The following is a 15255-nucleotide window of genomic DNA, read 5'->3' on the forward strand; positions in this document are numbered from 1 at the left end:
CTGCTAAGTGGATGCAAGGTCCCTTTTGCTCATCTGTTCTCTGTGTGATCCATTCTCCTCCATACTTGTGGTGTCTCTTTTTCCCCATGGGGTGGTTTCACAATGCTAGGTAGCTCAGCTTCACCATGCTGCCCTCATTTCCCACCCCCCCAAAGGACAAGGGGAGAAAATATGATGGAAAAAAACACATTTGTGGATTGAGATAAGGATAGGGAGATCACTCACCAATTACTGTCCCAGGCAAAACAGAATCAGTGTTGAGAGATTAATATAATTTATTGCCTATCACTAACAGACTAGAACAGTGAGAAACTAAAAGCAAACTAAAAACACCTTCCCCCTGCATCCACCCTCTTCTTCCTCCTTCCCCTGAGTGGCACGGGGAAGTGGGGGCTGTGTTCAGTCCCTAACGCTTTGTCTCCACCACTCCTTCACAAGTCACTCTCTGCCCCTGCTCCACATGGGGACCCTCCCACGGGATGCCGTCCTTCCCGAACTGATCCTGCAGGGGCTGCCCACAGGCAGCAGCTCTTTAAAAACTGCTCCAACACGTGCAACACGTGTCCGTACCATGGAGTCCATCCCCCAGGAGCAAACTGCTCCAGCATGGGTCCCCCACGGGTGGCAGCTCCCCCCAGACCCCCTGCTCCTGCGGGGGCTCCTCTCCACGGGCTGCAGCTCCGGTCCGGGGCCTGCTCCTGCGCAGGTTCTCCATGGGCCGCAGCCTCCTCCAGGCCACATCCACCTGCTCCACCGGGGGCTCCTCCACGGGCTGCAGCGTGGAGATCTGCTCCGTGTGGGACCCATGGGTGCAGGGGGACAGCCTGCTCCACCAGGGGCCTCTCCACAGGCCGCAGGGGAACTGGTGCTGCGTGCCTGGAGCACCTCCTGCCCTCCTTCTACACTCACCTTGGTGCACAGGTGTTTCTTTCGTGTTTTCTAACTCCTCTCTTTCAGCTGCTGTTGCATGGTTGGTTCTTTTTTGTTGTTGTTTCTTATATGCTCTCTCACAAAGGTGCAATGAGCATCACACAGACCAGTAGTGGATTCCTTTTGGAGCCGACTGGAGCAGGCTCTGATTTAACAGGGGGCAGCTGCTGGACTCTTCTCACAGGGGCCACCCCTGCAGCCCCCCCACTGCAACCAAAACCTTGCTATGTGAACCCAGTATACCCCACCATCCCCTTGTTCAGCGTCATATGTCTGATCCAAAATTGGCCTTTCCATTCCACGTTCCTGCTATGCTGGTTGGGCTATCTTTCATTCCTCGTCAATACATTCTGTGTTTCTGTCCCAGTTTCTACTGACAGGTATTTTTCTTCACCCTTCTTACCTTTCTCTCCATTGCTAGTTCTCAGTCTCAGACATGTAGTTTTCTCCTGTTTTATTTCTCCTTTCCTCTCCAGTCTCTTCTCTCCTTATTCTTTGCCTGCCATTTTCCCGTCTGTTGTCTCCTACCTCTGTATCCCAATCATTTATCCTTTGTTCCTCATTTACTTGTCATCTATTCTTTCTTGCACTGATTAGACCATAGGTGTGATCTGGAGATCACTGGAGGGACCAGAGTAAGTCTGAGTTTTAGTAGTGGAGGAAGCATGATGGGAGTGAAACTGTCTGGGTTGGAATATGTCTGCAGGTAGGATCTTGGGGATGTAGCTGAAAAATTTCTGCAGTGACATGCAGTTGTTTTTCAGGCTAAAATTCAATAAACAGGAAGGAGTAAAAGATCTATCTTTGAAAGAACATTTTATGTTTTTAGTCTACAGTGATGGGGCAATAGGATATTTCAAAGAGAAATGGTTTACAGAGGATTTCTAATTGAGCAAAACAATGAGATAATGTCTTAACCATTCTGCCTGGCATTTCCACGCAAACAAAGTATAGTAAAATAAGTAATGAGAAGCCAAGAGATTGACCCTCTCACTCTTTTTTTTTTTTTTTTTTCCCCCCTAAGGAAAATGTTAGTTTGTATAGCTAAAATTTGTAAAACTTACAAGCTGCTAAAATAATCTTCTAATAAGAACTGCTGGATAAGCATAGTAATATGCAATGCCACTGGCTATAGTTATAGTATACAATAGTGACATTCATGCTGAAAAAAAAAAACATTATCTTTGAATACTGTAGGTAAGTTTCTTTTCCAAAGTTAGAATTTATACCACAGTTGAAGCAAATCATAAGTTATCCCTGAGGATATTCACAAGATGGTCAATATTTGCATGTAATTTTAGGATTAGAAGCAAGAAAGGGGGACGTTTCAGTGTAAAATATCCCTCTGTATCAAAGCCATTTGTTTGACCTAAATTGCATGATGTCTTTCACTACCACCAGTTGTTTTTAATTAGCTCTCTTCTCTTCAAGGGAAAACAGTCTCTCCCTCTTTTCTTCTGTTTGCAGGTAATTCTCACTTTCACATTTTTGAGCAACATCATTTCTTTTCTGCTTACTGCCTATTAATGTTTAGTCAGATCTCCTCTGAAATGAACCACAATCTCGCAAAAATGGAGATTACAAGACATTAAAAACAGCATGCTTGCATGCCTGTCACTTCTATTCACAGAACTTATCCTCAGTTGCTTAAGCTTTAAAAATGCTTAACAGTTCGACTGAATTTTCAGCTTTGATTCTAGCTCATTATTTTGACTACTTCCAGAATTCTTTGCATCAAGCCTGTAGTCTTCGTGCTTTTGGAAAACTTCAAAAAAAAAAATTTTTTTTTTTTTTTGCTTTTTTACCCTCCTACCCCAAAGCAGAGTGATCAATTCAAAAACAAGGAGCACAGTGCTTCTGCTATAAAACAGTAGACTTGACTTTCTATGAACAGCTGTAGTACTAGAGTATGTAGTTGTGGAAAGTTATTCTTTGGTCAGGCACATATCCAGAAGGAGAAATGTCTTTCCTTATTCTTGAAAAAGTCAGTTTTGATTTGGCCAAGTGATAATGTTAAAACTCATAAAAAAGACATTTCACAGCTTCTAACCATTTTAGCCTGCTGAACTTGGACTCAGTGGAGGAAGTCCCGCTGATTCAGGTAAACTTTGTGCCTTCTTCATACAGCTGGGTCTTCTGCAAAGAACCCTGAGGTGACTAAGATAGCTCTCAAGGTAGCACATTCACTGCTTTCTCAGCTGGAGTGAATTACTTCTTCAAAAGCCAAGGATTTTTCAGTTAGCTGCTGTACCATGCAGGTTTATGGTGTTTCCAAACTTATTGAGATGTCTTGGGGTTCACTGGTGTTATACATACTTGTACGTAAGTTTGATGTTTGTGTCTGTTTATACAGCTGGAAATTATACTACACAATGGTCTGTTCTGGAGAACTGTGAAATACTATCTTCTGGCCACAGTGGAGAGGCATAGGAGAGGCATAAGCACTGACAGAACTCTTGATATATGTGATTTTAGACTGGGGGAGAAAGAATGTAAAACTCAAAATGTAACATCTACTTCCATACGAATAAAGAAACTCAGAATAAAACACCTTCAAAATTAAGTGAGAAAACTGTTATGTGACTGTTTAGTGTCTCCATAAAAGTCAGTGGATGCAGACATCCAGTGAGAGAACTTTTTTTTTTATCTTTAAGGTGTTTATATTCATCATGTACTGAATTTAATGGACTCACGTTTAGGAAATGAATCCCCTCAGAGGAGGGTTCCCTTTTCTTTTTTTCTCTGAAAGATTTCTTAAAGTTACTTGGAATCACAATATTGTCCTGGTGACTAACAACATTCCTCTTGCTTTTGGACAGATAATAGAGCCATTGTAAACCATTGCATTAATAACAACTTCTGAAAACATCTTTACGGTATGCATAAATGATTATATAATCATAAATATTCCACATAGTGTTAAAAAGGAGAAATTATTTGGGATTTTATTTAGTGAATTACTTCAATAGTGACTGTTTCTGAAAACACGAATATGTTTATGCCAATGGATATTTCATCAACTCTTTCTCTTGTTAGCAGTGATGACAGCAATACCTGTGGTAAGCAAAACTGCCAAAAATGCTTGGATTCCAGTGAATGAGAAGTTCTAAACTGCTCTTATCCATAGCCTTAAACAAAACTACCAGTATAACGGGAGTAGAAGGAACAGAGAAAATGATTGTGTGTAAGAGATGGAGAGGCAGGTGAGAGTTGAGTGTTTTTTTAAAGTGCACAGAGAAAACGTTCTTTAATATATCGATGCTCATTTACTCCTTTGCTAAATTAGTGAGTAAGGACCATGCAGAGAATCCTGATCCAACCAGATACTGGGCTCAGATTTTCATTTCCTTATTTAGAGCTTTAATAAAAGATCATTCCTCCTATGAATTTGTTGTGGTAGATTGTTAGTTTGGCAGTACATATCAACACAAATACTAGTGCCACATAAATGTGAGTTCTTTATCAGTAAGACTGATTGTGTTTAAAATGCAGTCGCTCCTTGTATCTCTCAAGTCTTACTTATACTGTCTGGGAATGGTCTCAAAAGAGTCTTCCAAAAATAGTTCTTAAGTACATTTTTAAATACTGCTTTTTTTTGGACATTAATTGGGAATTAGAGCAAGATCTGGGAGAATTCCAACTTGGATTTAATACGTACGTAATATCTTCATCACAGTAATGTGAAGATTGGTTCAACAAGTAAGGAAGTCAGGATTCAAGATGCCAAAATAGTCAGCTGGTTGAAAACTGGCAGAGCTCCACTGACTTCAGTGGATTACTCCGATTTACATTAGCTAAGAATTATGCCTAACATTTGATTTACAATTCAAGCAGGTAAAAACTATTTTTGAGAAGAAAACAAAACAAATTTTAACCATTTTTACATAATGTAAAAAAGAGAGGACATAGCTTGATATTACTGCTGTTGTAGTTGCTGAGATGAAAAGGGTATTTTTTGGTACTTTCCATGATTTAATAGACGTTTTTTCCCCTAGAAGAGCAAAGGGAATGTTCATAAGGTGGTTTTGTATGTACAACAAATTGAGACTTGAAAGCAAGATTACATGATACACTGTAAAATCTTTAAGGAGGTACAAGATGTCTAACATGCTTCTTTAAATATCTTTCGAAAAAGGCACAGCTTAGTATATGCCCTTTAATGGTATAAACGATGTGTTTTAAAATATAAAATAGTGATGTAATTGTCATTTCAACTTAAAAGAGTTCATGTAACTTTGTCCTATTTGTGAACTCTCTGTGCTGTCAGGCATTATGAAGCTGCTCTGGTAAGAATGATAGCAGTCTCTACAGAGCAAATAGACTTTCAGGGAAAAAAATAAAGAAGGTATAGGCAGCACTTTAAAAAAATTTAAAATCCATGCAGCAAAATAAATATTGAGCATGTATCTTATCTCACTAGCTTCATTTATCTGTAGATGTTCTATCTTAGTAAAGAAAAAATCGCACACAAAGTTCAAAGTCAAGTTCTTTACCTATGAAGAGTTACCTCAGCATGCTGAAAAAAATAGGTAGAGATCCTATTGAACTACAAGATTAAGTAAATAAGTAGTCACATTTTGATGGAAGTATGCTCAACTTCTATTTTCACATAGACATTTCACAGCAAAGGCCCATGACTAAGCTAATTGACAGCTCTTTTAATCTAATAAACTACAACAAGTATGCATTTGATTTCCAACTCCTAAAATACCTCTAGGGACAAGAGAGAAGAGGGAGGGATCCTTGCAGTACACAGAGAGGAAGACCTCAGAGTAGAGAATATGCCTTATAGCTATGCACAAGCCTGTCTGTTCCAAACTGATTGAAGAGAATCCTATTTTACATAAACACTGCATTAAAAATGTGGGTCTGTTAAGAGCTTTGACGTGACAAACACACAGGAGCTTCACTGTAACTACTATGGCAAAGAAATGCCATCTTGTACAGTGTAACCTTTTCAAGCAATGGCATAATCGAACAAAACAGCAGTTAGAGATGCTGTTCCAAGGAAATCTAGTCTCTGAATCTGTTTCCTTTTTGGTACATTGCTGTAAAAACAATCCATGCATGATGTTCATAAGGCATGCTATTATTACAGTCCCAGGAGCTGTAGAGTGAACCCATATAGACTGACTTGGCCTTTAAATGATATTCATGCTGAGATGAAGTATGATGGCGGATGGACACTAGTGGGGTCCCTCAAGGCTCCATTTTAGGGCCAGTCCTCTTCAATGTTTTTATAAGTGATTTGGATGTAGGACTAGAAGGTGTTCTGAGCAAATTTGCCAATGACACCAAACTTGGAGTTGTGGACTCGGAGGAGGGTGGAAAGGCCTTGCAGAGAGATCTGGACAGATTGGAGAGCTGGGCAATTACCAACCACATGAAGTTTAACAAGAGCAAGTGCCAGGTCCTGCACCTGGGACGGGGCAACCCTGGCTATATGTACAGACTGGGCGATGAGCCGCTGGAGAGCAGCCCTGCAGAAAGGGATGTGGTTCACAGCAAGTTGAATATGAGCCAGCAGTGTGCCCTGGCAGCCAGGAGGGCCAAACATATCCTGGGATGCATCAAGCACGGCATTGCTAGTCGGTCGAGGGAAGTGATTGTCCTGCTCTACTCTGCGCTGGTGCGGCCTCACCTCGAGTACTGTGTGCAGTTCTGGGCACCACAGTACAAAAAGGACATTAAACTGTTTTAGAGTGTTCAGAGGAGGGCGACGAAGATGGTGAAGAGCCTAGAGGGGAAGAGATATGAGGGGCGGCTGAGGTCACTGGGCCTGTTCAGCCTGGAGAAGAGGAGGCTGAGGGGGGACCTCATCGCAGTCTACAACTTCCTTGCGAGGGGGGGTGGAGAGGCAGGTGACCTATTCTCCATTTTCACTAGTGACAGGACCCACGGGAACGGTGTTAAGCTGAGGCAGGGGAAGTTTAGGCTGGACATCAGGAAGAGGTTCTTCACAGAGAGGGTGGTTGCACACTGGAACAGGCTCCCCAGGGAAGTAGTCACTGCACCAGGCCAGTCTGAATTTAAGAAGCAATTGGACTGTGCACCTAGTGACATGGTCTAAAATTTTGGGTAGACCTGTGCGGTGCCAGGAGTTGGACTTGATGATCCTTATGGGTCCCTTCCAACTCGGGATATTCTATGATTCTATGATTCTATGAATCCAAAATGAAACAGAGCTACACACGGGTGTTTGTTATGTGGCAACAAGTTCCATTCACAGAGTCAGTCTACCAGCAACTGTTAGATATTTTTTATTTATTTTCTCTCTTGAATACTATTTTAGAATAATTAGCTCTTTCTTGCCGAACACGCAGCCACAGTTCTGCGTGAGCACATTTCAGCCATTGCTCAGTGTGAGGTCTATGTACTTAACACACAGATGGTGGGAGTCTGCTGAGGCACTCAGATTGGCAGCAGATTCCCAGTCCGTGCTTTCAGATTTTCAGGTCCTTGGATCAGTCCATAGAGTTTAGCTGAGACGAGTGACTTTTAAGACACTGGTCTCTGAGCTGCCCTGGAGCATGAATGTTCAGGAAGGTTTCCTTCTGCCAGAAGGAATTATAACCTAATGGTAATTTTCTGTTGGAATTATTACAAATTTCAGCAAAAACACTGTTATGTTCTAGAAGCTCCACAGATAGAGGCATGCCACTAACTTTTCATCTGTAGAAGCTGTCATATGCCACTAAATTTTTATCTAGAGAACCTGTCATATAGAGCTTTCCTTGATCTCTTCATTAACTGTATAGAGATCTGTGCAAGGGGAGGCTTTAGCAGCTTTCTTTAGATGAATGTAAAATTTCTATTTGCATGTGTCTTCCCTACTGTCATCATAGGTGGTCTGAAATTCCTGGTGTGAAAGGTGGCTTGACAGAAAAGTTGGCAGTAAATGTTTTAATTCTTACTATTTTTCTCTGTGATCTGCATCATGTTGCTCTTCGTTAAAAATCATAAAGGTAACGGAATGAATTAGTGAACACTTTATATAAATTTGGAATTATTAATTCAAACAATTAAGCCGATACAGAGAATTTAAATTTCCATGTATTTTTACTAGCTGTACTCTTTTTTTTTTTTTTTCTTTTCTTCTTTACTGTATTTATCAGGTTGGATTCAGCTTGAATATGGTTTAGCCAAAGGCAAAGAGTTTTGTACCTCATGCTGTTTTCTGATGAACTACCAGATGGACCTAGGGGATACATGGCCACATTCCAGAATATACTACATTCATCCTTGTTAAGGTTGAAGTAATGGAGAGTTTTATGACTAAGGAAAGTATAAAAGAGAAATGTGAGGTCTTGATTTTTTTAAGTAGGTTTGATTTGAAGAATAACATCCCAAATGCAATTAGTTTGCATTTCTCTGAAGGCCTTTTCTATGGATTTTGCAAGTCTGAATTTCATTTGGTTGTTCTGATTGTTATAGATTCTGATTAATTTGTCACTATTTTAACCCTGAATTTTTAGACACTTATGACTTCTGATCAAACAGAAATATATTGATGTGAATGTGTGAAGTCTCCATCCTTCATCACCCCTGAAACCGGAAAAAAATAAAATAACTAATGCCAGGATAACCATGAAGCTGTTCACTGCATGCCCTGGGTGTATTGTCTAGTGCTGTAGGAAAGGAGAGCAAGTGGTTAAAGAAGTTGAATATGGGAATCAAGGAGTCTTTCATAAGCAGGCAATAGATTGTGGCACAGAGTCGGGGTCATAATGGCTGGTCTCAAAAGTCAGAAAGTATTGTATCCTTTCTGTTCTCCTTTTGTTTCTTTTTATTTTCTTTAAGAGAACAAAAGTCTAAAATATTTTTTAACCTCAAGTAAAATAAAGAGGAATTTTAAGTCATAAAACCTAAACGCAACTAAATTTTAAAGTGTCATTTGGAAAAGAAAATTAAAAACAAAACTAACAAAACAAAAATCACAGGTGTTTTGAAATTATTGAAGCATTTCTTGAAACTTCATTGGATTACTGGTTTTATATTAGATGAAAATTTCTTGAGTTCATGCCATTTCTATGGGTGATTCTAGCAGGTCTATAACTGCAGTTTTCTGTGAATGTGCATTTTCTTACACCGTTTTTCTCAGGAGCAGAAGGAGAAAAATTTGAAAACATGGAACCAACTCTAAATTTTCTTATGCCCTCAGTAATTTGTAATGTTATAGATCGTTTATCAGAAATTTGGAATGGGTAAGTGGGCTGAGTATGAGGCTAGTGCTCTGAAATGCCTGAATTGTAGGCATAAATTAGCTATTGTACACCATTTACATTTGTGTCTTTTGCCTCATCCCTAAGGCGAGGACAACAGTTTGCTGTTGGAATGGGGTGTGGTGATGGGAAATGAGTCCAAGATTACTTTTAGAATGGAATCTCTTGAACATTGTTATGAATGGGTTGTTACAGTGAAACCTAGGCATTTCATGTAATCATTGAGAAGTTGGAGTCCATTTACAGGGTTTAAAATAATATATGAGATGGGTTAGACTGGTTAGAGATTACCAAAATACAGAAACTTGATTTTTATAATACAGTATTTACAAAGGTATGTCTCATTTGAGTGGTATACCACTGCCACTACCATGCTCTACAACCAAATACTAAAGCTGGAAATGTTAAAAATAGAATCCTTCAAACTAAATTCTGTTGAGTTTACACATTGCTAACCAATGTCAAGAGGTCAGTAAAATTAAATCACTTTTAAAAATGCAGACTGGAAAATTTCAAGACACATCTGCAAGTTCTCTTTGTAATCCAAATGGAAATTAAGAGATTGTCAAAACACAGGGAGCCTCATTTATTATTTGCAGATGATGCTCTCCCTCTGCTCCCTTAGCAATAAAATGGCATTTTGAAGAGTTCCTTCTTCCAGCAGGCAAAATCAGCTGTAAGTCATTAAGAATAGGTGGCTGCATTAACAAAGCTTGTTCAGGCTCAAGGGAAGGAAGGGGTAGCCTAATATTACTGTAGTTTTAATTACTATTTGATGATCTGGATAATCTTTGTGAAAAAAATGTTCTTGGTTCATTTACAGCTTTCCACTGGTTTTAACACTAATAAAAATTGTCCTAACACTAAGAAAAACTGTCCTATTCTTGCCTCACTTTGTGGTCATATATAGATAATGGTTGTAACTAATCAAGAAAGCTAATCAATTTCCAAGTTTTCTGGTTAGTAAAACATCAAAATAGAATTTGCTAATACCCTAAAAATAAAAATAACATTTGGGGAGAGTCAGTAGGTGTTAAATGGCATTAACAGCAGCTGAGGCAGGATAAAATTTCCTAAAAGTAAATGAGTTTGACAAATGACACAAGTGCCCACCTCAAAATATGCCAGAAAAGCAGAAGAAATATAAAATGCTTTCTTTCTACTTTTCTTCTGTTACAAGAAAAAAAACAAATCACTTGTAAACATTCTACTCACTGCATGAGTTGGGATTCAAGGGTTCTCATCCAGTATCAGCTAAAAGTTTGAGCTAAAATCTGAAAATGCTGTGAAAGCATTAAATGATGTAGTCTTGTTGCTTAGTACTATACTGCCATCACTGTGAAACAAAATCACATGCCTTAACTACATTTTTTAATTAAAGGGGATTTTCAGATCCATCTTTGATGTTGGTACAAAAGCAGAGGTACTCATGTTTTATGAAGATTTGAATGCAAAATAACAATTACAAAAATTACTTCTTAATTTTAAAGTCCTCTAGACTACTTTCTTAATTATCAGCTGTTGAAAGTGTCTGATGATTCCATCCTGCAAAGTATCCCTGATTATCTGCTTTCCTTTGAGTAGGCACCTGAGTGAGCCAATTGACTCTGGTACTACTTAGATTCTTTCTAATGTTAACTGAGACATAAGTGTTTCCAAAATGGTGCAGAATTGAATTCAGCCTGCACATATTACCTAGGAATGAACTCTCTGTGATAATTTTGTTCCTAATGTGTACATCACTGCTATGATATGGCATGGCTTTCAAAGTGGCAGCTGCCATGTCACATGTCATCTCAGATCTTAACAGCAGTCAGTGATCAGGCAAGTGGTTCTGAAAAGCAACAGATACAGTCAACTATTGTTTTTTCCTTTGTGTTATTGTCATGAATTTCAAGAATGAAGGCATCAGCAGGTTGCTAGGGAGCAACTGTAATCTTATTTATACATCATATAAAGCAGAGAGTAAGACACATTTAAAGTACTCAGTCTGATTTCTTTGTGTACAGAACTTGAGAAGGAACATTTTTCAATGTGTTCTGCAATGGATCACTTGTGATTCAAAGAAAAGAAACATCTTGTCAGAAAAAAAAAAATCTCTGACGTATTAGAAATACAAATTGTAACTTTGAAAATAGGATATGATAGTGAGAAGACAGAATTTGTTCCCTTTGGGTAGATTACATAGTTGTCTGTGACTGTTCAAAATTTGAGTTAAAGGAAAATACCCACAGCAATAAAAAGTTAGCAGTAATAATGACTCTTTGATTGGAGTGATTTTGTCTTCTTTCCTGCTTCCAAGATCTCTTCATATATTTAGATGTCTCTCAAACAGTCACCCCTTCTTTGCTTTTCTCACATACGTGAGATCATGACATGTAACTTCATAGCTCTCATGAAGCCAAAAATGAATAATTTGTTGATTTTTTTCTGATAAATCAGTATAATTTTGTCAGAATATTTGTTTTCAAAACTTTACCTGAAATTTCAGTAAGAAATGTACTTTTTTTTTTTTTTTTTTTAATTTCAAGCAAGATGATTCCTTTCTCTCCAGGAATAATTTTTTGGGTCAATCTATATCATTTTGTTACAGAGGGGGAGAGGGGAAATGGAGGGCAATGAATGAACTCAACAACAATTCTGGACTGAGTTAAAGTAGATTTACAGATTAGAAAAACTTTTTAAGTTATCCTGTTAGCTACATTTTTATTTGATACTCTGATATGGTTCATTAAGCAAGGATTTTGCTTCATTCAAGAACAGTAAGTCAACTCTATTGTCTAGATAAGAGGCAGACAAATACTCTGAGAATAAAACCTCTGGACATGCCTGTTTCTTTCAGTAGCTATAAATGTGACTTGGGATGCTTGCTTAGCCTTAGGTTTAGAAATTTCAGAGCTACGTAAATCTCAAACTAAGTGTTAGCAAAGAGCAGACATTGCTCATCAGTCCTTGCTGGTTTCAGCAGAGAATTATCCAATGCACAGAACCAGCTTTGGTGTTGAGTGGTGCCCAAAGCAGCACTCCCTGGTTGGGAGTACAGAACTTAACTTGAACCTGTCAGCTGGGCTGGACCCCAGCAGTGACCTCCAGATGCCGGGGTGTTTCTGCATCTAGCCCCCCAACACTGAAGTCTCTGAACATTCTTTTAGTTTGAGGACAGCTCTGTACCTAAGCTATTTCTTTGCTTTTGTGACATACTCTGCAGCAGCTAATAAGTAAAGTGCTCTGGAGTTGCTGGTGCATGAGTTGTGTATTGGAGAGGTGCTGGCTCTGAAAGTGGTGTCAGATTAGCTCTTTCTCAGCCACAGGTAGTAAATCTGGGATGGCCTCATAAAGAAATGTGCAAATATCTGTGACAAGTGTTCCCCAGTTCTCCTAGTTCCAGGCGGATAATGCTGAGGTAATGTTTCCTTTGTATAGCTTCCACCTGAATCAGGGAAGGAGGGGAGATTTTAGTACTACGCTGTTGTAAGGGAGCTGGATGCTGGTAACAGTCTATCAGCAGCTTCAGACCTGAGAAGCAATGAACCAGGTCCAGGATTCATCCAGGGCCTCCAGTTAGGAGCAAAAGGAGATGGGGCTAGGGACAGGCTGGAGAAAAGGCTACAACGTGGGTCCAAAGTTAATCCAAGAAATAGGACTGGAAAAAAGCTATAACAAACATCTGAGATGTCCATCTAGGAGACCAACTACCTATGGCATAGATCCAAGGTCCATTCAGGAGGTAGGGCTGGAAACAGTCATATCTACAGAGTAGCAGCCCAGGACTAGGCTAAAATGGAGCCCGTGCACAGGGGTGCAGGCAGAGGATCCCTGTGAGGCAGGTCATGGTCATTAATTCCCATTAGCGCACTCAGGACCTTGACACAGGTCAGCAGAGATACATGCTCACCCACAGGCACGTAACAGAAATAAAAACTGATGGGAGACCTATAAAAAGACCAGAAAGCAGGTTCATAAGCAGGCCCCCATCACAACAGAAGGCTAGAGACTTTTTGGTAGGACCTAGAAGGAACTGGCCAAGGGATGTCCTCTCCAAAAGTAGGGGGAAGGCAAGAACAGATTAATAGAAAAACTGTTAATTAATTTGTGCTCAATTCAAATTTTATTCAAAAAGTTAACTGCTTTAGTATATAAGCTTGTAAAACCAACTCCAGATTTCAAAAACACTCAAAGTATCTCAAAGTTTTTGTCGATTTGTGGTCTGAAGCACAGTAGTGTCTTTGAACAGTAGTTTTACCTTCATAATAATCTTCAGCTGGTCTAGACTGATTATAAATATTGATTGTTCACCAACATGTCACACCAGCCTAGCTGGGCTATCTGATATTGGAAGTAGTATCAAAGTAGCACAAGCATAATAGATTTACCTTTGTACAGACAAGTAAGGTTGAGGTATTTTGTTCCTCTATTCCAAAGCACATTTTAAGGTAGGAAAAGACATTATTGTTTAACAGTTGAAATTCTGAGTTTCAACTTCTGAGGACCTCATCTCATATGACACCTTACGTCCATACAAGTACTTGGTGGTGGAACTGAGATTGGTGTGTACGCATCCCAGACCTGTGTTGGGACCTCAGCTAGGTTAGCACTGTTTGAAGAAATGGCTCCTTTTTTTCGTAAATTGGGAAACGGACAGTTAATATAATAAATAAAAAAAAAAAGGGGAACGGAATTCTGCTGTAGTTTAGAATGACTCAACTTGAATTATTATTCTTTGTTATTTGGGTAATCTTTGGAAATAATGCCAAGACTGCTGGCTATCCAAAACAGATAATTTATTACTCTCAGGAACTTGTATGAGAAGCTAGATTTTCTAACTGTGATAGAGCATGAGGGCCATTGAAATAAAACTGCAGCCTTACAAGCCCAGGCCAACGCCTGCCACAATGTAGAAAGAGTCATGCAATGAATGTGCATCTTTCATTCTCTCAATTTGTACAGAAATGTTTGACTTTCCCTGGCAAGTCTGGTAGAAAGCAAGAAGAATGTCTCTTTGTAGGGGATTTATAAATATGTCCTTGAAGACTGAATGAAGAGGGGCATGTTCAGCTGAGGAACAGGCAGTTTTTTTCATCTTTACCACATTCAGCTGTTGTCCTTGATCTTGTGTTGTTTCATATTCATATGATACACCCCCATCATATTTCTTCTCTAAAACCTTGCAATTTATTATACCAGAATAAATATTTAGCATTTAGAAAGCCATTTTAATACATTCTTTCCTAAATTCAAAAGTCCATGGCTATTGACTTCAGAGAAAAATTAAAGCATTTTTTGTGCTATGACCTTACGGATTTTACTTAGTCATGCAATGAGGCTTTATTCTCTGAAAAATGCTAGGGTTTTACTGACAATTTGGAGAGCTTTTAGCGGAACATTAGTGATTAAAGTACTAAAAATGATTTTAGATGTAAAAGCCAGCAGAAACTTACATTCACTTGGTCAAAGCAATTTCATAAATTGTATTCAAATTAGCTCTTCTTAACAAGCCATGGAGCCTGCCAAATTGCATTTTGAAAAGCGAATGAGCACACCTTTGCTGATAAGGCCCTTTATGGCTATTTGAGATGAGCTTTTGATAATTGTGTTTGACTGTGAGGTGGGAGGCTTTGAGAATGAAAAGTTTGTTACAGAGAGCCAAATTCTGAGGCATCTATCATTTCCCCATGTGCTGCTACACTGAACTGCTTCAGTGTTAGAACTGAGGTAGAGAAAAGGGGAGCAGGCAACAAATAAATTATGTACACCCCTCTTAAATAATTAGTGAATATTTCTTACGCTGTTCCTTGGTGGTTCTCATGGTTCAGGAAAATAAAGGAGTGTGTCAAGTTCTGAGTTACTTCTGATGCCTTTTGTTTAAGATGTTGTGGGATAAATCTTCCACCAGTGATACTAACAGGGGAGATAGGTGCTACGAGCCCTGGAGTAGGGTAACATAGAGGAGGAGGAGAAGAGTCAGCAACTCAACTCTATTGGAGATCTTGTGCAAGACTCAGTCTTTTTTTTTTTTTTTTTGGGGGGGGGGTGGGTGGGTGGGTGTTTTTTAGAGTGGAGTGGGAGGGGAACAGGTGTTGATTTTCATTTTTTTAAATTAAAG

General features: G+C 39.2%; 1 protein-coding gene across 11 annotated transcripts in view; it reads left to right on the top strand.

Moving 5' to 3' along the window:
• The window catches only part of CACNA2D1 (calcium voltage-gated channel auxiliary subunit alpha2delta 1), a 415542-nt gene that overhangs the window by 59947 nt on the left and 340340 nt on the right, over positions 1–15255 (top strand). The window contains exon 1 of one of the 11 annotated variants that reach the window (XM_083821359.1): positions 1970–4133. The exons of the other annotated variants lie outside the window; for them this stretch is intronic. Coding sequence (XP_083677485.1) covers positions 4122–4133 — 12 coding nt within the window. The 5' untranslated portion in view covers positions 1970–4121. Of the gene's footprint in view, positions 1–1969; positions 4134–15255 lie in introns of those variants that run through there. 11 annotated transcript variants of the gene reach the window in all.

Source organism: Anser anser (assembly GCF_964211835.1).
Source record: "Anser anser genome assembly, chromosome: 1".
Classification (NCBI taxonomy): Eukaryota; Metazoa; Chordata; class Aves; order Anseriformes; family Anatidae; genus Anser; species Anser anser.